Genomic DNA, 22,818 nt, shown 5'->3' with positions numbered 1-22,818 from the left:
ATCAAGGCACGATTACAGATTACATGTTAATTTATTTTCCCATCTATGCGCACCTCTCTATCGGTTTTGGGTCCTACTAAATAATGAGTAATAGAATTATAGAAATGCATTTGACCAAAGAAAATACTATCAAGGAACAGCCCATTTTGTAACGTTTATTTTAAAGAAATATTTGAAAACTAGCAAAACATATTTAGTACTAGTAATTCACGCGATGCATAGTTTATATATGTATTATTAACTTCAAATATAAAATAAAATAGTTATTCATCAATTATATATGAAACATACACATGTAATTGTTAATATATGTCTTAAATTAATATTCATAATAATACGATTCAACTACAATTTTATAATTTATATATGTTATATAGTGTTTCACAGAAGGATGATGGAAAAAGAGGAAAGTTAAATTAAGTACATATTAAGAAATATTTTTGATTACAATATATTGTCAAAATTATTTAAACAGTATGATACTAACTTACTATAGTAATAAGTTATAGCAAAGTCAATTAAATATGTTTTTTTTTTTTGGAAAATAAAAAACTGATAAGTAGTCTAGACTGGTAAGTATAAGATCTTACTTAATTATTTTGATAGATAATTTTATTTTGTCCTATATATTAATTTTATTGGCATCATCTAAAAGTAATATAACATAAAATAATTATATATATGATAAGTCAATTTTAAAATAATTTATTAAAACGATATCACAAAATAAAAACCTTATACTATAATTTTAACCATTTTTTATAAAAATTCTTGAAAAGAAATGTGTGTTAAATTCAAAATATTTTTAAAGACAGTCAAACTGTAACTTATAGGATACTATTAATTACAAAGTTGAGTTGTGTCATTAATACATTATATATGATTAATACAATGTGATTTATATACATATATTAGAAAATATTATATATTTTTTAATTAGTCTATCATAAATTAATTTGGTTTCAGTTTTTACTGTAAAAGTATGAAACCATTTTCTATTTTTATTTAGTTTCAATTTGTTTCTATTTTTTAGTTGGGTTGATCAGTATTTTTATAAAGGTTCTATGGTGTATGATTTCATTATGAAATATATTAGATGTTAAAACTTTAAAATGGAAAAAATTTATTTTTGTTACAATGCTGGAAAAAATCAAAAAGCAAATTATACAACAATTTTTTTTAACAATCTATACACCAGATACAAATAAAATAACGTCAAATAAAAAAATAAAATTTAAAATTTAAAATTAATGAAAATGATACGTATCACAAAAGTGTAGTGCCAAATATCACATTGTTAAACAAAGTTAGAAAAAAACCTTCTCTTATTATATAAGATTTTCAGGTTATTTAGCTTTTACAGATATTTTACATATCTAATAGATGTTGATATTTTGGAACGGAACTCATGCTACAACATTCCGGAACTGATGTCTTATTTTGTATATCCATCTAAACATAGTGATATTCCGACTCGATTAAAAAAAATCTATATTACAAACAAAAATGTCTATATGTTTAACTACATAAAAATGATATAAAATAATTGATTTGATTAATTATATCAGCAAAGTGTAATTACCTTTTTAATCAAATGTCTCGAGAAAATTTTACAGTTAAACGTATTTGAGCTATAACAATATTAGAATGGTTTTCTGGACAGTGATTGGAAACCATGCAAGTAATGACACAACACAAAAAAAAAAAATTATATGATGATTTGTAAGATCAGTAAATAAGTTTTTCGAGATTGTTGAATTTAGTGTACCGACCATGGAATAAGGGTAGGTTCACAAAAGATATAGGACATATTATAAAAAAATAATGTTCTAGATATTATAATATATATACACAGATATACATATATATATATATACTTTAAATATCTTTTAAGATTTTACTAGAAATGACCCACATTTTTCGTTAATATTTTATATATTATGAATTTATGACTATATATATACATATGTTATGTAGCATCTTTGGTATTTGCAAGTCACATGCAAACCTAAAATGGATAAAAGATGGAGTCTTCAAGGTATGACTGCCCTTGTAACTGGTGGAGCCAGTGGAATCGGGTTCGTCTTTCTTCTCTCTCTATATCATAATTTTGCCCATTCTTTTAGATTTATTTAAGATGTCGTCGCTAAGTTTTGGTTTGGATTGTTTTAGTCATGCAATAGTAGAGGAACTAGCCGGTTTGGGGGCCAAAATCCATGTATGTGACATATCCAAAACTCTTCTCAATCAAAGTTTATCCGAATGGGAGAAGAAGGGGTTTCTAGTGAGTGGTTCGGCCTGTGATGCATCCGTTCGTGGCGAGAGAGAAACACTTATGCAAACTGTCACAACGATATTCGATGGCAAGCTGAACATTCTTGTATGTTAATCTTAACTTAAGAAACTACGCATATTTTTTTCGGCTAGTAAGAAATGACATATATCGTAAGTTTTTTTTTTCTTACTTTTATCTGTTTAACATATAGGTGAACAACGTTGGTACAATACGCACAAAGGCAACAGTAGAATATGAGGCAGACGACTTCTCATTCCATATGTCTACAAACTTGGAATCTGCGTATCATCTTAGCCAGCTTTCACATCCATTGCTAAAGGCTTCAGGCTATGGAAGCATCATCTTTATTTCCTCTATAGCAGGGATTGTATCATTTGATGCTTCATCCATTTATGGTCTAACGAAAGGTAACCAGGGTTATTTGCTAAACTGACTAATCAGTAGAGAGATTGTCCATTTTACTAGACGAAATAATATCGTAGATTTATATAAGTTTCATTATGTATATACGAACTTTATAAATCTGAATAGGAGAAATTTTTACCTTTGATTTTTGTAAATCTAAATAGGAGAGTTGTTAACTACGTTTAATATTTGATAAAAACAAAAGAAGCTAATGTTTTAGTAAGCCATGCAAAATTCATGATCTTACAACTCATAATATTTGGGATGATTGGATTGACTAATGTATTTCCTATATATATACCAACTCATAATAGTTTATATATAGGTTTCATTGTAGTTGAGATATGAAGTTTTTAACATAGTAAATTAAAACAAAACACTTTTCGTGTCAGAAATATATGATCGAACTATCAATATATAGGGTTTTCGTTCATATTCAATAACATATATAAGGAGGATATTCACACAAACAAGACTAGTTGTTTGACCTTTATCCATTTCTAGAAAATCTTTGTATTTCAACATTAGTTATAATTTTCTTTGGGATTCCTAAAAGATGTCTCGTCGTAGTATTTATATTTTTCTTGTGTGTATATGTGTACAGGAGCTTTGAATCAACTAGCAAGAAATTTGGCTTGTGAATGGGCAAAAGACGGCATAAGAGCCAACGCTGTTGCTCCTAATTTTATCAAAACTGCACTGACTAAATCCGTAATTCACTCCCTCTCATTTTTTTTTTTCATTTTTTGGTCTTTTACAAATAACATCATCGCTTGTTTCTTACAATCTTTTGAACAATCAGTTTCTCGAAGACGCCGGTTTTAACGAGAGTTTGTCCAGTAGAACTCCACTTGGTCGTGCTGGAGAACCAAGCGAAGTTGCATCACTTGTAGCTTTTCTGTGTCTTCCTGCTGCTTCATATATTACTGGTCAGACCATTTGTGTTGATGGAGGTCTTACAGTTAGTGGCTTCTCCTATCAGCCACTGGCTTAAGCAATTGAGCCGAGTCTTGTTTTTTGGGTTGGTCTCGTGAAGAACATCCAACGATATATATATTCTCATGTATCATATTTATCCAAGTAAAACAATGTTAATTCGTCGGATTTTAAAAAACTTAATGAAATCTAATGTTATTATTAATTAGTAATTTGAAAATCTACTCTAAGATCCACAGGACAATTTGAAAACTATACTAAATTTGAAAAGAAATTTGAAAATTACACTTAATCTTATATTTATTTGAAAACTACACATTTTAAAATGAAAATGGACGGAAATAACCTTATTATTAAATAATTTTAACAATTAAATAAAACAATAAAAACTTAACTTATATTTAAAAATAAATCAACTTTAAAAATAAATTAAAAATTGTTAAATTCGGAATTAATTATTTAATAATTTAAAATTATAACGAAAATTACTTATTGTATTTTAAATAATGATTACATGAATAAATTTTTGATCTTAAAATTTTGATTAAAGAAAAAGAATTTAAATATTTTTGTTGATATTATTTAGTTTAAATTTATTTAAAAATAAATAATTCAAGATTATACAATTTATAATATATATATATATATATATCAATGTTTTAGACTTATTTTAATCAAGGTTGATTTATTTATAATGTCGACTTTTTGAACAATCGTTTTGTTTTTTTACTTCTGTTGACTTAATTATCTTTGTCATCGACTAATATTAGAACAGTTGACTTATGTTATGGCTAGTGGATTTATAACATAGTCGATTTTTTTAACTGTTGACTTATATTTTTTGTTCAACGATTTATATTTGTTTTCTGTTAATTTGTTCATTTATTGTTGACTTATTATATTCTACATTGATTTATTAATAAGGGCAATATTTTGAAAGGTTGATTAAGGTTTAATTTTTGTCGACTTATTTATTTTTCCATCGATTTATTATAAAATTGTTGACTTTTTTTTTGATTATTTTTTTACAAAGTCGACTTTTGATGATGTTGACTTATTTATTTTGTTTGTTGATTTATATTTTTTCCCGTTGATTTGTTTGGTCTTTGTAGACTTATTTGATTTTAAGTTGACTTATTAATATGATTGACTTTTTTAACTGTCGACTTATATTTTATTTCTGTTGATTTATGTTTTTTCTTTGTTGACTTATATTAAAAAGTCGATTTATTTTTTTATTAATTGATTTGTTACATAGTCGATTTTTTTGAACTGTTGATTTATTTTGTAAAAGCTCACAATTTTTTTATTATTTTATTAAATTTAACAATTTTCAAAATAAATTAAAATATATAATTATTTTTCAAAACTTTTTTATTAAATGAAAACTAATATTATCTAAAACATTTACTAAACATAAATGGAAAAAAGAAAAATTCTAATTAATTTAATTTTAATTTTTATATAATAAATTTTTAAATTAAAATTACTAAATAATACCAGATCTTTAATCATGATTTAGTTTTTAAATTAATTTAATTTTCTAACAATGATGAGTTTAATTATTTTGTGTTAATTTCTTTAATGTTTAATTAATTATTAATTAAGTGTATATGTTATTTATTTATCTTAATTTAATCTTTTAGTTATTGATCAATATTATATATAATAAATTAATTCATAGTTTTTTAAAAAACAATTCAGAAAAATTCCGAATATCTAGTTTACATATTATTATTAAAAATAAAATTTTCAAATAAATTAATTTAATTATATTATATTTAGTTTAATTTAATTTGTAGCCAAGGATAAAATAGTCATTTAGTTCAACCCATAAGATACATTTCAAAGACCTAAAAGATTTAGTATAAAATTCAAATTTCCTATTAAGTTTGAGGTATGTATTCTAATTTTTTCAAGATCCACTGATAATAACATTTTCAAGATTTGATTTCAATGAATTTCCATAAAATCCTATTAAAACTTAAATCACTTAAAGAGAGTATTTTGCTATAGAGATAATTAATTACATGAGTGACAAAATATGAACTGAAAGATAAATTACTCTTTCTATTCATCTTATCTATAAATAGTTACCCTTAACCTGTTATTATCCTTAAATTTCACTGATGAACTATCTGTCTTTTTTTATTAGTTATGACAAAAATGGAGGGGAATCTTTGATTACATTTCCTAGTATGGCAACCGAGTTATCATGTAGATCGCCGTAGTGACCACCAGCCCTGGCCCATAAGGATGATGACATATGAGCTAAAATTATTAAATTAACGAGCGAGTTCTCTCTAAAATATATGGCAATTTTTTAAGCTCGGGAATCAACCATTTTATTGTGGAGTATAGGGACATGTTGTCTCGTGAATTATTCCAAATTTCCAACAGTACTTAAGCAATATTAAAGGTTCTCTCCACCACTAGAAAAAAAATGATAATAGTACTTCGACAGAAGCGAAAAGAAGAGAAAAACAAGTAATGACTTCAAGACCCTATAATGGCTACAAATCAAAAGAGCATAATTACAACTTCCCAAATGTAGCAAATATTCAACAAAAACTCATTCAGTAGAAGAGAGAAAGGGTATGTGCTTTTATCATACAATGGGTTAAACTTTTAAATGTTTGGTAAAGTGGGATGATCATGAAACCTAACCAGAAATTAAGGACAGAAGGTATAAAAGAGTCGTTTACCTGATTTTGGTTACCTAAACACACGTGGAATGTTTACCAACTTTTGTTCACCAATCTACATCTACTGATTCTATAAAGGACAACTGATTCTACCAAAGTGGACTTTTATGTCAAGATTTTGACTATTAACAGTCCAGTTTTCCTCTTGACCATTATTAACTTATATATATACTTTTGTCATGTTCTTTATTATGGATTATGGTTAACGTCTCCACCTCACATACAATACAAACAAAATCATTAATTGACACTTATCTCATTCATTGTCTATATAATAATGTGTATCACTTCTCTGATCATTTGCATGTAACATACAAGGAAAATGGATAAAAAGATGGAGTCTTCAAGGTATGACTGCTCTTGTAACCGGTGGAGCCAGCGGAATCGGGTTTGTAATTCTTTTCTCTTTATCCTCTCTGTTACCCATTGTTATGCTTCTACTTTAACATCCTAGATGGTCAAAGATTTCAAGGAATTTTAAGTTTGTGTAATGTTTAGGTATGCCATAGTAGAGGAGTTAGCTGGTTTTGGAGCTAGAGTCCATGTATGTGACATATCTGAAGCTAAGCTTAATCAAAGTTTAAGCGAGTGGGAAAAGAAAGGGTTTCAAGTGAGTGGCTCAGTCTGTGATGTGACCTCTCGTCCCGGGAGAGAAAAGTTGATGCAAACCATCTCCGCACAGTTTGACGGCAAACTCAACATTCTTGTAAGTAAATTATTGTTAAAGATAGTTAATAATCAAGTTAAGCATGAGAAAACTCTTAAAAGACTCTTTATTTTCAACATGCATAGGTAAACAATGTAGGTGGAATCCGCTCAAAGCCAACACCAGAATATACAGAAGACGATTTCGCTTTCCATCTCTCAACAAACGTGGAAGCTGCTTACCATTTTTGCCAACTTTCACATCCACTCCTAAAGGCTTCAGGCTATGGAAGCATCGTCTTTGTTTCCTCGGCTGCAGGGATAGTATCTTTTGACGCTGGATCCATTTATGGTCTAACGAAAGGTGACCAGAGACATATATAGTTACTATTAGAAGCATAGATGAAGTTCATTGCAAGGCTTACTAATTAACACCGAGTTTTGTATTTTTTTTTATTTTCTATGTATTGTTGATTTGTTTACAGGAGCTTTGATTCAGCTAGCTAAAAATTTGGCATGTGAATGGGCAAAACATGGCGTACGAGCCAACGCTGTTGCACCAAATGTCATCAATACTCCTCTGTCTCAATCTGTAATAATAACGACTCTTTCACATTTTCTTGTGACTGTAACTAATCATAGTTCCCTCTAACCATCTCTTAATTATTTTTTCTTCAAGTATCTTGAGGACATCAGTTTCAAGAACGGATTGTTGAGTAGGACTCCACTTGGTCGTATTGGAGAGCCGAATGAAGTCGCATCACTTGTAACTTTCTTGTGTCTACCTGCGGCTTCTTATATCACAGGCCAGACCATTTGTGTTGATGGAGGTCTCACTGTTAATGGTTTCTCCTATCAACCACAGGCTTGAGAATGGCATTGTGGTGTTTGTTTGTTTGTCTTAAATTCTCAATGTTTTCTCTCAAATAAAAACTCACATACTATGAGTTTCTTAATAATTAAAAAATAAATGATATCACAATTCCATTGTGGAGATGCTAATCTCTCTTGGATAGAAGCTTTGATTACAGTTGTAATGCCAACAACTTGCAGCAATATATAACTCTCATACTCGATCTTCATCTCAGACCCTAAATAACTAGATATACAAAGCTCATTCTCAAAGACAAACTCTTGAAGCATCACACTATGCTTTACAATCCCTATGTATAATGATGACTCAATGGAGACATGGCGCGTCTCTATGGCACAAACTATACCCAAAAGTGAGTGAAAATTTAAAAAGTTATTTCCTTTCTGTTTTACAAAATATATCATTAAAATGTCAAAGATCCATCATTACTTGCACCAAAAGTATAAAGAAATATTTTCCATTTTGCTCCAATCGAGAAAAAACATATTTATTCATATATCAAATTTGAAGATTTCATTAAGCATGAAAATGGTACAAATATTAATGAAATTAAAAGTAAGTAAAAGTTGTAAGAGAAGTTTGCGGTAAAACCATTACCTATGTAACAAAGGAAGAAGACTATCCACGTCAAGTAAAAATATTTTTTTGTCACGTCAATAATAGGAGGGACTCTATCCACGTCAAGTAGTTAATATAAACACAAATTTTGTCGGAATGTTCACCATTTTTACTTCTAGTTTCCGACTTTCCGTTGTCTTTTGTGAGTGAAGTTATTGAATTAGACATATGAGTAAGTTGTGGCCAATGATTTGACAACAGAATGTCATTTTTAAGCGGGACCACTTAACTCATGGATACATTACTAAGTAGAAATGGCTATTCAGCAGCCTCAGCCGTCAGACCATCAATTCAACAACGACTATTTCAACGTGCTTGAGAAAAAAGTTGCAAGATAAGTTTTACCAAAGAGAGAAAGAAAGAAGCCTATTTGATGTGTGTTGTTATCTAAACACGTGAAATCTTTACTGAATTATGTTCACCATAATTATGACTTCTAGTTTCAGTTTTTATTTGTGACTGATGTTATTATAAAAACAACAAATGAGTAATTAAGTTTGGCCGAACATTTTGACTATAAATAGTCATTTTTGCTTGGAACCACTAATTTAGATATTTTAGTCATGTTTTTTCGTACAAACATTTCCATCACACATACAAACATACTCATTAATTCGCACTCATATGATCCATATTCATCTATGGCATTGTCGTTCATTGCTATTAAACTTGGCAGATATCACTATGGAAGTTGGCCAATGTTTAATAGGTTTTATATATGTTCCCTATGGATGCTTAATTAATATATCCATGCACCTCATATTTAAAGGTTTAGTGATCTATCTTCATACTATATATAATTAATCAGTGGAATCTCTGGTTAGTGATAAGACATAGGTAGTCAAGATGGATAACAACAGATGGAGTCTTCAAAGTATGACTGCTCTTGTGACCGGTGGAGCCAGCGGAATCGGGTTTATATCTCTTCTATACTCTCTCTGTATCACCTATTTAATGCTCTGTTTCCTTATATAATATCATAAAAGATCAAGATTTCAAGAAAACTATGTTTATGGATCTGTTTAGGTATGCAATAGTAGAGGAGTTGGCTGGTTTTGGAGCTAGAGTCCATGTATGTGATATATCTGAAGTTAAGCTTAATCAAAGTTTAAGCGAATGGGAAAAGAAAAGGTTTCAAGTGAGTGGCTCAGTCTGTGATGTGACATCTCGTCCCGAGAGAGAAAAACTAATGCAAACTGTATCCTCGCTGTTCGGTGGCAAACTTAACATCTTAGTAAGTAACTTGATCTTAAAGAAACTGATCGAGTTTAGCATTTTCGTGAGGGAACTTTTGAAGACTCATTTGTGAAACATAGGTAAACAATGTAGGTGGAATTCGCAACAAGCCAACGATTGAGAATGTGGCAGAAGACTTCTCATTCCATATCTCAACAAACTTGGAATCTGCTTACCATCTTAGCCAGCTTTCTCATCCTTTGATAAAGGCTTCAGGATTTGGAAGTATCATCTTCATTTCCTCTATCGGAGGTGTTGTATCAATGGCTTGCGGATCCATTTTTTCTCTAGCCAAAGGTAACTACGTGTTGGTGTTGCTACTAGAGGCAAGACCAAGTCCCAAAAACGAGGGTCTTAAATCTTTGTTTTATATATCTTTTACAGGAGCTCTGCATCAGCTAGCTAAAAATTTGGCATGTGAATGGGCAAAAGACGGCATAAGAACCAATGTTGTTGCGCCAAATGCTATCACGACTCCCCTGTCTCAACATGTATACAACTATAACATTGTTTCTTGTCTGAATATTGTATCAACGTCAGTCCTTCTAATAATTTCTTAATTGTGTTTCTTAAAGTTTCTTGACGACATCAGTTTCAAGGAGGCATTGTTGAGTAGAACTCCACTTGGCCGTGTTGGAGAGCCGAGTGAAGTTGCATCACTAGTGGTCTTCTTGTGTCTACCTGCAGCTTCATATATCACAGGTCAAACTATTTGTATTGATGGTGGTCTCACTGTTAATGGATTCTCCTATCAGCCACATGCTTGATAATCTCTTTGTTGCGTTCTGTTTTCTTTTTCCTAAACCCTCAATGTTCTCTCTCTAATAAAAATCCTCACGCTGTGAGATTAGTTTATACATGAAAACATAAACGAGTTCACATTTCTAAGATGTTAATCTAGCTTGGATAGAATATTTGATTACATGGGAAACTCTTGACACCTTTAACGCCAACAATTTGGGCAATATTGTCTCTTTGATACTTAAAATAGAATCTTGATTGAGCATCTCACGAGAACAAACATACGTTTAAAACTAGAAAATCAAGCAATTCTGATGCAATTTTGTTTTTCATTTTTGTTCTTTTGTGTATGATATAATTTAGGTATATTTTCTCCTTCTTTGAATGATATATTAGGTGTTAGAATATAAATTATTGTTCTGTGAGAATATTTTTTGTACATCTTATTATTTATGTTAAAAATTTAGTCAGTTTATTAATTATTACAGAAATTCTAGCACTTCAAATTTTCAAAAGGTTACTAATATTGTCATATATTTTGGGGGAAAATTTTAATCTATACTAATAAAAAGTATGAGCTATAAACTCCTAAGGCTGTCCACCTAGGATTTAAAACAACCAATAGTGATAAGACATGTCACTAATTAACATTTTCTAAAATCTCCAGAATTTTATATATTAAGAATTATTTTAAACAACCTATCATGATTTGACATGTTATTCATTAACATTTTTAAAATTTCTAGAATTTTTTAGAAAAAGGAAAATTTTAAATTTATGGAAATCAAAGAACTATGCACAATATCCCACATCGGCTAGAAATTTTTTAGACAATGGTTCAGAACGAATAAGCTGGAAAGCTTGATTAATATCCCAGATCCGCTATAAATAAAATCAATATGCTTCCAACAACGAATAAGCTGGAAAGCTTGATTTATCAGGCTTCCAAGTTTAAAAGTTTTATTTGGTTTGATCTGGTTTTTTATTTGATCAAATTAAAACTTTAAAAAGTTTCAAAAAAATATTATAATATTTAAAAAATTTAAAATATTAAATATTATAAATATTGAAACTTTTAAAAGTTCTTAGCTTTTAAAAAGTTTTTAAATATTATAAGTTTCAAATTTTAAAGGTTTAAAATATTTTAAATATTGAAACTTTTTAAAAGGTTCAAATTTTATATTTTGAAACCTTTTAAAAATTTAAAATATTTAAAATATTGATGTAAAACATAAATTATCTTATTTATCTACATTTTTGTGCTTTTTATTTCTTATGAGCTGTAAAATATATTTTTGTGTATGATTTTATAGATGAGTTGATATTCTTTCATTAATTTTTTTAATTTTTGGGTCTAAGGAAGAAGTATTGACATCGCAAGACCTTAATTTGATGTTTGAGTCAAATTTTGAGGTTTAAAGAAGAAAGATGAATGACAAACACACATGTTTTATTAGCTATACATAGGCATGACCAGGGTTACGGTTGTCACGGTTACGGTTTATTAACCATCGGTTATGGTTAGAAATTTTTAAACCTTAACCAGAACTATTTAATAAACGGTTAAACAGTTACGTTTAAATACGGTTACGGTTCAAGCGGTTACTGTTATATAAGGTTACAATTATCTGATAATATGATACGGTTGATATTATTTGATGATATAATATAATTGATATTATTTATTTATAATTAATATGTTCTTATAGTGTACTCATATTTCTATATATCATATGATTCATATTAAATAAATAATTATTAGTATGTTTTATTATGTTTTTAAAATATTATAAACCAAAGTAAGGATTTTGGTTTGAGAAGTTTCTAAACGCGTTGATCTAAAACCAAATAAGTATATGGATTAAATTATCAATAATTGGGTGCATGTGTTGACTATGCTGGTTTTCATGAATTTCACAAATTATATGAGAAATTAAATGATTTTGTTCTTGGAGTTTGATGGGTTAACAAGTTGTGTGGTAGTCTTAAAAAAAGGTTTTTCAGTGGAAGAATGTGAAGAAGTTGACGAGGAAGGAGAAGAAAAAAGAGTATAACGAAGAACCAAACGGTAAAAGTAACGATGACAATTACCACAAAATTTGACAATGAAAATAACAAGAAATAATATAAAGAATAAGAAAACATTGAATAAAAAACACGAAAACATAAGTGGTAGTGATGTTCATATATTTTACCATGTTTTCCCTTAGTATATTCACATCTTTTGCATCTTTTGCTAGCCATGTTCACCATTATTGCATAGCTTTAGGACTAATCATGCATTAGAGTTTAGTTGCATTGCATTTGCATCTTTTCATGCATAATCAGGTGATTTTGGAGCTTAAGGAGCATGGAAGCAATGCTGAAGAGAAGTGAAGCAATCATGAAGGGAAAGCAAGAGAGTTAAGGCTGAAGAACCAAGGTCCAGAGTCCAACTCGACCGCACACTCGACCAGACACTCGACCGTGTGCTGAGGAGGACTCGACCGAGTGGAGGATGCACGAGAGAAGCCAGCTCGACCTGCCACTCGACCGAGCACATGTCGAGTTGACCGAGCCGTTGACTATTTTGTCTTTTAGTATTTTCAGGGCTTCCACTCCCTCTCCTATATAAAGCCTTGTACCTGCAGCCACCAAAATAGTCCAGCTTTTTAGATATTCCGTAAACCTAGTTTTTACCCTTTTGGGAATTATTCCTTTTGCACTTTTATTTTTCTTAGATCTTGTACTTGTTTTTAAGGAGAAAAGACTAAATTCTTCAATATTGTTGGTTCCATAACTTTCTTAATATTGAGAATTCGAGTTTGATTCTTTCTCCAATATTGTAGATCTTTGTTTCATCTTTCTAATGATGCAAGTTTCGTATTTTTCTGGATTTTTGACTTTGTTCATGATGTGTTCTTGTGAGTAGTTTTCTAGGATCTTGAGGATGGGTTAGGCTGGATTGATCTTGTGGTTTGTTTGATTTGGTCAAGCTTGATAGTTGTAGATCTCTTGTAGGCTAGATGTTCTTAATGCTGATCCTATATCTGAGAAGGTAGGGTTTGATTTCAAGCATCTTATCATCACACCAATGTTTAAGAAGCATAGATAAGGCCAGATCTAGAGCTTACCATTAGGCTTACTAAGAGATTAGAGGTCTTGTTTGGTTTGAGATGTATTGCTTAATGTCTGCTTGTGTAGACTCTTTACTATGTGAGAACAAGTCTAGAGATGCATAGGTTTGATTGTTTCTTGCCATGAGAGTGGATGAAACTTGTCTTAGATTTATATGTCTAGAGATTAGCTCAAAGTTTGCTTGAGATTTGTTGACCAAGTTAGATAACCACAATGATTAGTTCAGCCCATGAATCACTCCTCAGGACCTTCTTTGTTTATTGATTTTTAAGTCTTAATCATGTTGCTTGCTTGTTGTTTGATTCGTTTTTGCATTGCTCTATTTTTATTGTGTTGCTCTGTTTTTGCGTTTAGTCCAGCTCGACCCTGCACTCGATCTACACTCGATCGAGTGCTAGCTCGAGTTCTTCCCCAGAACTTTGGTTTATGATTTGTAGTTGTCCTGTCTTATCTCCAGTCTCATTCTATTTGCATTTCTGTTGCATTTTCTTATTGTCCTGTTCATTATTGTCTTGCATTAGTTCATTATTGTAGTTTCTATTTCTGTTCTAGCTTCATATTAGTCATAATCATTCTGTTCCATTTACATTTAGCATCTAGTTCTTGTAGTTTTACTTTCTACACTTTGCATTTCCATCATAGGATTGTTAGTGACAAACATCCTTTACAATTTGGCTTGACTTAGTCTCATATGCATGTCTTAATTGTTCACAAACACTCAGATAGGATTGACACCTCTTATACTGCAACTGCATAAGGGGAATTGAAACACCTTACCATCCATTCATTCATATCTCACCATTGCATACATTCATCATCATTCACCACCATAAGAAAAACCTTGTTTCAATTTGGCGCCGTTGCCCATTTGAGTGTGTTTTTGTGACATTTAGGATCCATATTAGTCTAAGATTAAGTTTGTTTATACACTTGTGAAGTTGCTGGATTCGAATCTTTTGTTGCTGGGTTGTCTTGAGTTTCAGGTACCCACTCGACCAACCACTCGACCACCACTCGACCGAGCAGTGATCGAGCAGCTGATCGAGTCAGAAGCCGTCTCTATTTGGACACCACTTCCCAGTCACCTTAACCGCCTACACGAGCCTGAGCTCAACTGTGTACCTGTTCGAGTCTGTACTCGTGTCTGTTGATGCACACAAGGTCTAAGGGGAAAGACAATCTTCAAAAGCCTCTTGACAACATCCATAGGCTGCAAAAGGGTTTGGGAAATCAGAGAAGAAGAGTAGTTCAAGTTCAGCAAGAGGATCAAGTCATCATGGAGCAACAAGCTAACCATGAGCAGAGACCTAGGCACACTGGTGCTGGAGATGCACCCAACACACACAACCAATGAGCTGGTATTGTGCCTCCTACAGTTCCTAATAATAATTTTGAGATCAAGAGTGGATTGATCTCCATGATTCAAGCCAACAAGTTCCATGGGTTGCCAATGGAGGATCCACTAGATCACCTTGATGAGTTTGACAGAATCTGTGGTCTTACCAAGATTAATGGAGTGAGTGAAGATGGATTCAAGTTGAAGCTCTTCCCATTCTCACTTGGAGACAAGGCTCACCTTTGGGAGAAGACTCTTCCTACTGGAGCAATAACCACATGGGATGCTTGCAAGAAGGCTTTCTTGGCAAAATTCTTCTCAAATGCAAGGACTGCTAGATTGAAGAATGAAATTTCTGGGTTTGCTCAAAGGAACAATGAGAGCTTTTGTGAAGCTTGGGAGAGGTTCAAAGGATTTCAGACTCAGTGTCCTCACCATGGCTTCAGCAATGAGTCCCTACTTAGCACATTGTATAGAGGAGTGCTTCCCAAGATCAGGATGCTTCTTGACACAGCCTCTAATGGCAACTTCCTTAACAAGAATGTGGAAGAAGGCTGGGAACTAGTTGAGAATCTTGCTCAGTCAGATGACAACTATAATGAGGACTATGACAGAACCATAAGGTCATCCTCAACTGATCAAGAGGACAAGTACAAGAAAGACTTAAAGATGGTCAATGAGAAGCTTGACAAGATCCTTCTTAGCCAACAAAAGTCAATTCACTTCATTGGTGAAGAAGAGGTTCCAGTTCAAGAGGGGGAGACTGAATTTGCTGAGTTCTGTTATATGCAAAACCAGGGTGGATTCAAAGGCTACAACCAAGGAGGGTTCAAGAACAACAACCTGTCCTATAGGAGCACCAATGTAGCTAATCCACAAGACCAAGTGTATCCACCTCAACAGCCTCAACATCAACAAAACTATGTCCCCAAACAACAACATCAAGTGTTCCAGCCTCAGTTGTGTCCCCCACCAGGGTTTCAGACTAACCAAGGCCAAGAACAAGACTTAAGAGCTATGATGCCACAGTTGTTGATTGGGCAAACACAAGGAAAGATTGAGGAAGCCAAACAGTTTGCTGAGTTAAATCAAAGGCTCACATCCCAGTATAATGACCTGAATATGAAGTTTGAAGGTCTCAACTCTATAGTGAAGTATATGGAGAGCAACATTGCCTCTACTTCTGCTCCTAAACCCAACCAACTCCCTAGAAAAGCTGTTCAAAATCCAAGGGAGTTCACTGCAAAAGCCATCCATATCTCTGATGAGGAAGTCACTGAGGACAGTGATGTTCAAGATGGGGAGGATTGGTCAATTATTGAAGCTTTGAGTGAAGTTTGTGCAGAGAAATCTGAATCCGACATTGCACTCGACCAGGTACTCGAGCTAGCACTCGACCGAGTGCCTGATCGAGTGATCGATCGAGCTGAAGGATCAGGAGCTGTTAAACCTGCTAAGTACATTCTTCCTGCTTACAAACCACCTCTACCATTCCCAGGACGTTTCAAAGCACAAAGGATCAAGGAATTAAGAGAAATAATTGAGAAAAAGGAGATGTTGGCTAAGCAACAAAAGGATGAGGAAGCTTTGAAGGAAGAAGCTGTGGTTGAGAAACAAGAGGAAGTGATGGCTATACAAGAGATCATCATTGCTTATCAAGAAGAGGAGAGAGGACCTGCCTTGGAACAGTATGAACCTTATCCTCTCTATAGAGATTTTTTGCTTGATATGTCAAAGAAGAAGGCTCAAGCTCAAGATGAGAAGGATCTTGAGAACCTTGGAGGAGTGATCATCCCAATTAAGCTTAAGGATTCAAGACCATTCTATCTGCCTTGCACAATCAGTTACCTCCACTACAACCAATGCCTTTGTGATTTGGGAGCTTCAACTAGTGTGATGCCATACTCCATAGCTCAAAAGCTTGGGAGAACTGACTTCAAATCCACCAACCTCCATGTATGCCTAGCTGATGGGTCAAACAGAGAAGTAGTTGGAAGGTTGGAGAATATCCCACTCAAGATAGGGAAGGCAAGGGTTCATACAGATTTTGTGGTATTGGAGATGGACAAGGAACCTGAAGATCCAATCATCCTTGGGAGGCCATTCTTAGCCACTGTTGGAGCAGTCATTGATGTCAAGGAAGGTCTTGTGACCTTGAATATTGCAGAGGGTATAGTTATGAAGTTCAACATCTATAACCCAACTAACCTTCCTACCATTGATGATCAACCTTTTACTATCAAGGACAAAGGTGGTCAAGAGGTCTTAAGTGATAAAGCAACTCCAAAGGCTGAGCTCTCACTTCAAGAGGATTCTGTGGAGAAGCTTAAGAGGTCAGTTCAAGAGCTGACTAGTATGGTTGAGGATCTCCAAGTTAAGCTGAACAAGAGGTCTTTGAAGAAAGCAAGACCAAGGCTCAAAATTAAGAAGAAATATGGTTTGTGTGCTAAGGGTGAGGTGATCAAGGATCAACTTCACAATGACCAAGAGGTTCCAGGGAGGATTTCATCACCTCCTTGGTACCTAGACCAAGTCTAAGAAGGAAACCAAAGTCAAGCTTAGTGACTCTAAACAAGCTCACTAGGGAGGAAGTCACTAAGGTATTCTTTGTAAATATGGTTTAATTTCCTTGTAGTTTTGATGTGCTTTTTTTTATATTTGTGTTGGACAGGCCTTTTAATATAAGTGTAGATGGGTAAGGAGAGATTTGGACTTGGAGAAGGAGAAACGCAAGCCCACTCGACCAGCCCAGGAGAGGTACTCGACCGAGTTGGAAAGGAACTAAGGCCCATTTGATCTTCAAATCGCTAGAACGATTGAGTGGAGGGAAGACAAAGAAGAAAAATTTTGAAATTTCAAAATTTGGTCAAGGTGCTCGATCGTGTACAGTCGAGTGTGGGGTCGAGTGGCAGCAAAAAGCAGGTCAAAGATTCCCAATTCAAATTTGAATGGTATGGACGCTCTACCCTTGTCTCCTTGTCCCCTTAGCTTCTTTATATAGAGCTTGCACGAGATTATACCTCTCACACTCTCTCATTTGCTCAAAACAACTAAATTCAAGTTTTAAAATCTCTCTCAAGTTCATCTTTTGCTCAAGCTTTGCTCTTTCAAGTTTTTGGGTCACTAACCTATTAACTTTGAGCTTTGAGTCTACTCCCTTCAGTTCTTTATGAAAATGTCTTCAAAGATCACCAGAAAGTCTCAACAAACCGCTGCAAGCTCCATGGAACGTCGTGATGCTGGCCTTGAATCAAGAGGAGAAGCTAGAAAGACAACTCGACGCCCCACTCGATCATGCACTCGACCGAGTGGTGGTTCGAGCAGTCGGTCGAGCCAGATGCCGTGTCCAAGGAGAGAGTCAGTTGAGGAAGATCCTGAGAGGACTGAGAGTGAGGAAGAAAGGGAGCAAACTCTCAATGAGTTCATGAGGAGACACAAGGCCAAAGGGAAGAGGCCAGCAGTTGAGGTTGAGCAAGAGGAGAGTGAAAATGAGAGTGAGAAAGAAAGTGAAGAAGAAGAGTTAGAGAATGATGGAGAAGCAGAATCTTGTGGGTTGTCAAAGAGGCAGCTTTATGATGCTTTCATGAGAATGGAGTTCCTGGGGACTAGGTATCCACACAAGGAAACCATGGAGAAGCTTGCCATTGATGAAGATGTGGAGTTTCTCTTTGAGAAGAGTAACTTAACCAAGTTCATGGGGCTTTGCATGGAGGGCTACAAGGAAGAAAGTTGTGAGCTCCTAGCCACTGTCAAGCTGACTACATATGCAAGGAAAGATGCTGAGTTTGGAGCTGGTCACATTGCTTTCACAATCAAAGGGAAGAGGTATGATCTTTCAATGAAGAAGATAGCAAATGTGTTTGGATTTGAGGTTGGGAGCAATAGGAGTTTGACGATTCCAAGAGAAGAACTCTATGTTGTTTGGGAAACCATTGGGGACAACAAACTCTACTCATCCTCCAATTCCAAGAGTTCAAAGATAAGGAGTCCAGTCCTAAGGTACTTCCACAAAGCTCTTGCCAACACCTTCTTTGCAAGGAAGGAAACTGAGAATATCAATGAGAGAGAGCTTAAGATGATTGATATGGCTCTCAATGGGATCATCTTCAAGGCAAGAGATGGGACCATTATCCTTGGGAGCACTGTGGAGATTGATCTTGCAATGGTACTCATAGACCATATGATATATTTGAGAAGTTGGGTAGGCAAGTTGGAGAACAAAGGCTCAAGAGGAGCACTAACCATTGGAGGCATCATTACTCCAATTCTACCAGCAGTTTTGCCAGCAGCAGGCTCAACATTTTGACACACGCGGTCCAGCTCGACCCCCCCACTCGAGCACGCACTCGACCGAGTGCCGGTCGATCACCATCGTCGAGCTGCCCCAATCTCCATCTCCAAGTCACCAACAAGACCCCAACTACTCCTTTGACAACATGCAAGAGGATGTGGACAACTTCTTCCACAACTCTTGAGGTACCACTATCACCTTCACTTGTAAATACCATTGCATCTCATATTATGTTTTGTTTTTGATCTTGAATCCTATTACAAATTTCTTTCACACAGAGGACTGTGTGATTTAAGTTTGGGGGAGGGTTTGAGATAGCATTTGACATTGTGTTTTGTGTTCTTATTTCAAATTTTTAGCATCCTCATATTAGTATTTGCATAGCATCTAAGGCATAGAAAAACCCTAAAAATTTGAAAATTTTTTGCAAAAATCTTAAAAAAAAAAAAGAGTGTTCATGTAGTTTGCATTGCATATTAGGATCTTGTTTAGCATGTTTCATATAGGATTGTGTAATATTTGCATTAGGGATCTATGATGAGTTTTTCTTGTTAGCTTGCTTATCACTAGACTAGGATCAATGCCCAAGTTAATAGTACTTTGATGCTAGTTGAGTAGTTAGAAGCATAAGATTGAACCAAGCCTTGAATTCCTGCATTGCATTTGGTCTATATTGAAGCATGTTGTGATATACCATTTCCTATTTATAAGAACCTAACATTGAATTTTAATTATCAATGTGTGTATTGCTTTAAACTCATGGATACCATATACATATTTGGATCATCTTTCTCCTTTTACCACTCTTGTTGATCCAAGTAGCTGATTAAACCTTTAAAATCAGTTCCCCTACCCCTTAACCAACCCTCCTTTCAAGCCATGTTTATTCTTGTGTGTGTGAGGCCTATTTTTGGGATTGAGCTTGGTAGAAAGTGTTAGGTTTGAACTGACAAAAGTAAAACCTTGTGTAGTTCTAGTTTGCATTTTTCAAACTAGATAGGACTAGGTGGTTCACTTGTTGGGTTTGGGACTTGGCTGTTTTGAAAGGAAAAGAGGAAAAAGAGAAAGAAAAAGATAGAGTCTTTAGGAGGAGGATGTGTTTAAGCAAAGTCTAGTGAAAAGATGGGAAGTAAAAAATTGTTGAAGATGGTTCTAGTTAAAGAAAATAAAAGAAAAAAAGAAAAGTCTAGCAAAAAGCTTGTATGTCTTAAGAATAAGAAGAAAAGAGAACCATAGCAAATAAGTAAGAATCCCCCATCCCACTAGAAAGATCAAATAAGAAACCTCTCCTAAAACTTGAAAACCAAAAGAGAAAAAGGTGAAAGAGAAAAGAAGAAGTTAAAGGGTAGCACTAGGATCATTTGGGTTTAGATTGATAGGATAAACACTTTGGGTACCTTTGGGTAGACAAGGTTTTGTTCTTGTATGTGTCTAAGTGTTCTTACCTTTAGCATTCTTCTAAAGCTCAATCCATTTTATAAGAGAACCTTGATATTGACAAGCCCCACTCTAAAAAGAGACCATCATTGTCTCAAAACCTTCATCTCCAAGCCAAATGAGTTTTAAGCATTGCATAGAATTGATTCATGTTTTTGATTAATGAATGTTAAAGGAAATGGTTGATTTGAATGCATGTGGATATCCTAGGCTCAAATCAGTAAAGGTTGTGATATGCTTGTCTAAAGTCTTTAAGTACAGCTCATTCAACTTGCATCATAGTACTAGTAACTTGGACATTGATTCTAGATGGTTTATTTGCAAGCTTTAGGAGCTGAGATCCCACTTTCAAACCTCACCTACCTTCTTATGTCTTGTTTATTTGCTTGAGGGCAAGCAAAGACTAAGTTTGGGGGTGTTGATGTTCATATATTTTACCATGTTTTCCCTTAGTATATTCACATCTTTTGCATCTTTTGCTAGCCATTTTCACCATTATTGCATAGCTTTAGGACTAATCATGCATTAGAGTTTAGTTGCATTGCATTTACATCTTTTCATGCATAATCAGGTGATTTTGGAGCTTAAGGAGCATGGAAGCAATGCTGAAGAGAAGTGAAGCAATCATGAAGGAAAAGCAAGAGAGTTAAGGCTGAAGAACCAAGGTCTAGAGTCCAACTCGACCGCACACTCGACCAGACACTCGACCGTGTGCTGAGGAGGACTCGAACGAGTGGAGGATGCACAAGAGAAGCCAACTCGACCTGCCACTCGACCGAGCACAGGTCGAGTTGACCGAGCCGTTGACTATTTTGTCTTTTAGTATTTTTAGGGCTTCCACTCCCTCTCCTATATAAAGCCTTGTACCTGCAGCCACCAAAAGAGTCCAGCTTTTTAGATATTCCCTAAACCTAGTTTTTACCCTTTTGAGAATTATTCCTTTTGCACTTTTATTTTTCTTAGATCTTGTACTTGTTTTTAAGGAGAAAAGACTAAATTCTTCAATATTGTTGGTTCCATAACTTTCTTAATATTGAGAATTCGAGTTTGATTCTTTCTCCAATATTGTAGATCTTTGTTTCATCTTTCTAATGATGCAAGTTTCGTATTTTTCTTGGTTTTTGACTTTATTCATCATGTGTTCTTGTGAGTAGTTCTCTAGGATCTTGAGGATGGGTTAGGCTGGATTGATATTGTGGTTTGTTTGATTTGGTCAAGCTTGATTGTTGCAGATATCTTCTAGGCTAGATGTTCTTAATGTTGATCCTATATCTGAGAAGGTAGGGTTTAATTTCAAGCATCTTAGCATCACACCAATGTTTAAGAAGCATAGATAAGGCTAGAGCTAGAGCTTACCATTAGGCTTGCTAAGAGATTAGAGGTTTTGTTTGGTTTGAGATGTATTGCTTAATGCCTGCTTGTGTAGACTCTTTACTATGTGAGAACAAGTCTAGAGATGCATAGGTTTGATTGTTTCTTTCCATGAGAGTGGATGAAACTTGTCTTAGATTTATATGTCTAGAGATTAGCTCAAAGTTTGCTTGAGATTTGTTGACCAAGTTAGATAACCACAATAATTAGTTCAGCCCATGAATCCCTCCTCAGGACCTTCTTTGTTTATTGATTTTTAAGTCTTAGTCTTGTTGCTTGCTTGTTGTTTGATTCGTTTTTGCATTGCTCTGTTTTTATTGTGTTGCTCTGTTTTTGCGTTTAGTCCAGCTCGACCCTGCACTCGATCGAGTGCTAGCTCGAGTTCTTCCCCAGAACTTTGGTTTATGATTTGTAGTTGTCCTGTCTTATCTCTAGTCTCATTCTATTTGCATTTCTGTTGCATTTACTTATTGTCCTGTTCATTATTGTCTTGCATTAGTTCGTTATTGTAGTTTCTATTTCCGTTCTAGCTTCATATTAGTCATAATCATTCTGTTCCATTTACATTTAGCATCTAGTTCTTGTAGTTTTACTTTCTGCACTTTGCATTTCCATCATAGGATTGTTAGTGACAAACATCCTTTACAATTTGGCTTGACTTAGTCTCATATGCATGTCTTAATTGTTCACAAACACTCAGATAGGATTGACACCTCTTATACTGCAACTGCATAAGGGGAATTGAAACACCTTACCATCCATTCATTCATATCTCACCATTGCATACATTCATCATCATTCACCACCATA

The 22,818-nt window shown here is 34.0% G+C and overlaps 3 protein-coding genes and 1 non-coding gene across 7 annotated transcripts; 3 read left to right on the top strand and 1 right to left on the bottom strand.

The window, feature by feature from the left end:
• The first annotated feature begins 1,823 nt into the window (after positions 1–1,823).
• Positions 1,824–3,842, top strand: LOC104786759 (tropinone reductase homolog At2g29330-like). 2 transcript variants are annotated; one of them, XM_010512206.3, is made up of 5 exons: positions 1,824–2,078; positions 2,173–2,380; positions 2,487–2,703; positions 3,306–3,412; positions 3,504–3,842. In XM_010512206.3, the coding sequence occupies exons 1-5, from the start codon at positions 2,014–2,016 to the stop codon at positions 3,693–3,695; spliced, it is 789 nt and encodes a 262-aa protein (XP_010510508.2). In that variant the 5' UTR covers positions 1,824–2,013; the 3' UTR covers positions 3,696–3,842. The 2 variants fall into 2 exon arrangements, with proteins under 2 accessions (XP_010510508.2, XP_019101438.2); XM_019245893.2 differs by having other exon boundaries at positions 1,993–2,082; positions 2,172–2,380.
• A 2,607-nt stretch (positions 3,843–6,449) lies between these two features.
• On the top strand, positions 6,450–8,065 carry LOC109133092 (tropinone reductase homolog At2g29340-like). Of its 2 annotated transcripts, none has more exons than XM_019245899.2 (5): positions 6,450–6,730; positions 6,841–7,048; positions 7,135–7,351; positions 7,473–7,579; positions 7,667–8,065. In XM_019245899.2, the coding sequence occupies exons 1-5, from the start codon at positions 6,693–6,695 to the stop codon at positions 7,856–7,858; spliced, it is 762 nt and encodes a 253-aa protein (XP_019101444.1). In that variant the 5' UTR covers positions 6,450–6,692; the 3' UTR covers positions 7,859–8,065. The 2 variants fall into 2 exon arrangements, with proteins under 2 accessions (XP_019101444.1, XP_019101445.1); XM_019245900.2 differs by having other exon boundaries at positions 6,662–6,734; positions 6,825–7,048.
• Positions 8,066–9,110: 1,045 nt separating this feature from the next.
• On the top strand, positions 9,111–10,596 carry LOC104789221 (tropinone reductase homolog At2g29340-like). 2 transcript variants are annotated; one of them, XM_019245894.2, is made up of 5 exons: positions 9,111–9,393; positions 9,506–9,713; positions 9,796–10,012; positions 10,100–10,206; positions 10,291–10,596. In XM_019245894.2, exons 1-5 carry the CDS (start codon positions 9,326–9,328, stop codon positions 10,480–10,482), a joined length of 792 nt encoding a protein of 263 aa, XP_019101439.2. In that variant the 5' UTR covers positions 9,111–9,325; the 3' UTR covers positions 10,483–10,596. The 2 variants fall into 2 exon arrangements, with proteins under 2 accessions (XP_019101439.2, XP_019101440.2); XM_019245895.2 differs by having other exon boundaries at positions 9,215–9,393; positions 9,480–9,713.
• Positions 10,597–15,245: 4,649 nt separating this feature from the next.
• LOC147943705 (small nucleolar RNA R71) lies at positions 15,246–15,352 on the bottom strand. Its single transcript, XR_015558730.1, has one exon. It is a non-coding gene; the product is annotated as a small nucleolar RNA R71 (small nucleolar RNA).
• Between the last annotated feature and the right edge of the window lie 7,466 nt (positions 15,353–22,818).

Source organism: Camelina sativa, chromosome 5, assembly GCF_030686135.1.
Source record: "Camelina sativa cultivar CO46 ecotype springtype chromosome 5, ASM3068613v1".
Taxonomy (NCBI): Eukaryota; Viridiplantae; Streptophyta; class Magnoliopsida; order Brassicales; family Brassicaceae; genus Camelina; species Camelina sativa.
The sequence above is the reverse complement of the archived record's forward strand: the minus strand, read 5'-3'. Positions and strand labels throughout refer to the sequence as shown.

Coding starts and splice junctions, on each gene's coding strand:
- LOC104786759 (XM_010512206.3), top strand. CDS start 2,014: ATGGATAAAAGATGGAGTCTTCAAGGTATGACTGCCCTTGTAACTGGT. Junction 2,704..3,305: donor CATTTATGGTCTAACGAAAG/GTAACCAGGGTT, acceptor ATATGTGTACAG/GAGCTTTGAATCAACTAGCA. Junction 3,413..3,503: donor AAACTGCACTGACTAAATCC/GTAATTCACTCC, acceptor TTGAACAATCAG/TTTCTCGAAGACGCCGGTTT.
- LOC109133092 (XM_019245900.2), top strand. CDS start 6,665: ATGGATAAAAAGATGGAGTCTTCAAGGTATGACTGCTCTTGTAACCGG. Junction 7,049..7,134: donor ACGGCAAACTCAACATTCTT/GTAAGTAAATTA, acceptor CAACATGCATAG/GTAAACAATGTAGGTGGAAT. Junction 7,352..7,472: donor CATTTATGGTCTAACGAAAG/GTGACCAGAGAC, acceptor ATTTGTTTACAG/GAGCTTTGATTCAGCTAGCT.
- LOC104789221 (XM_019245895.2), top strand. CDS start 9,340: ATGGAGTCTTCAAAGTATGACTGCTCTTGTGACCGGTGGAGCCAGCGG. Junction 9,714..9,795: donor GTGGCAAACTTAACATCTTA/GTAAGTAACTTG, acceptor TGTGAAACATAG/GTAAACAATGTAGGTGGAAT. Junction 10,207..10,290: donor CGACTCCCCTGTCTCAACAT/GTATACAACTAT, acceptor TGTTTCTTAAAG/TTTCTTGACGACATCAGTTT.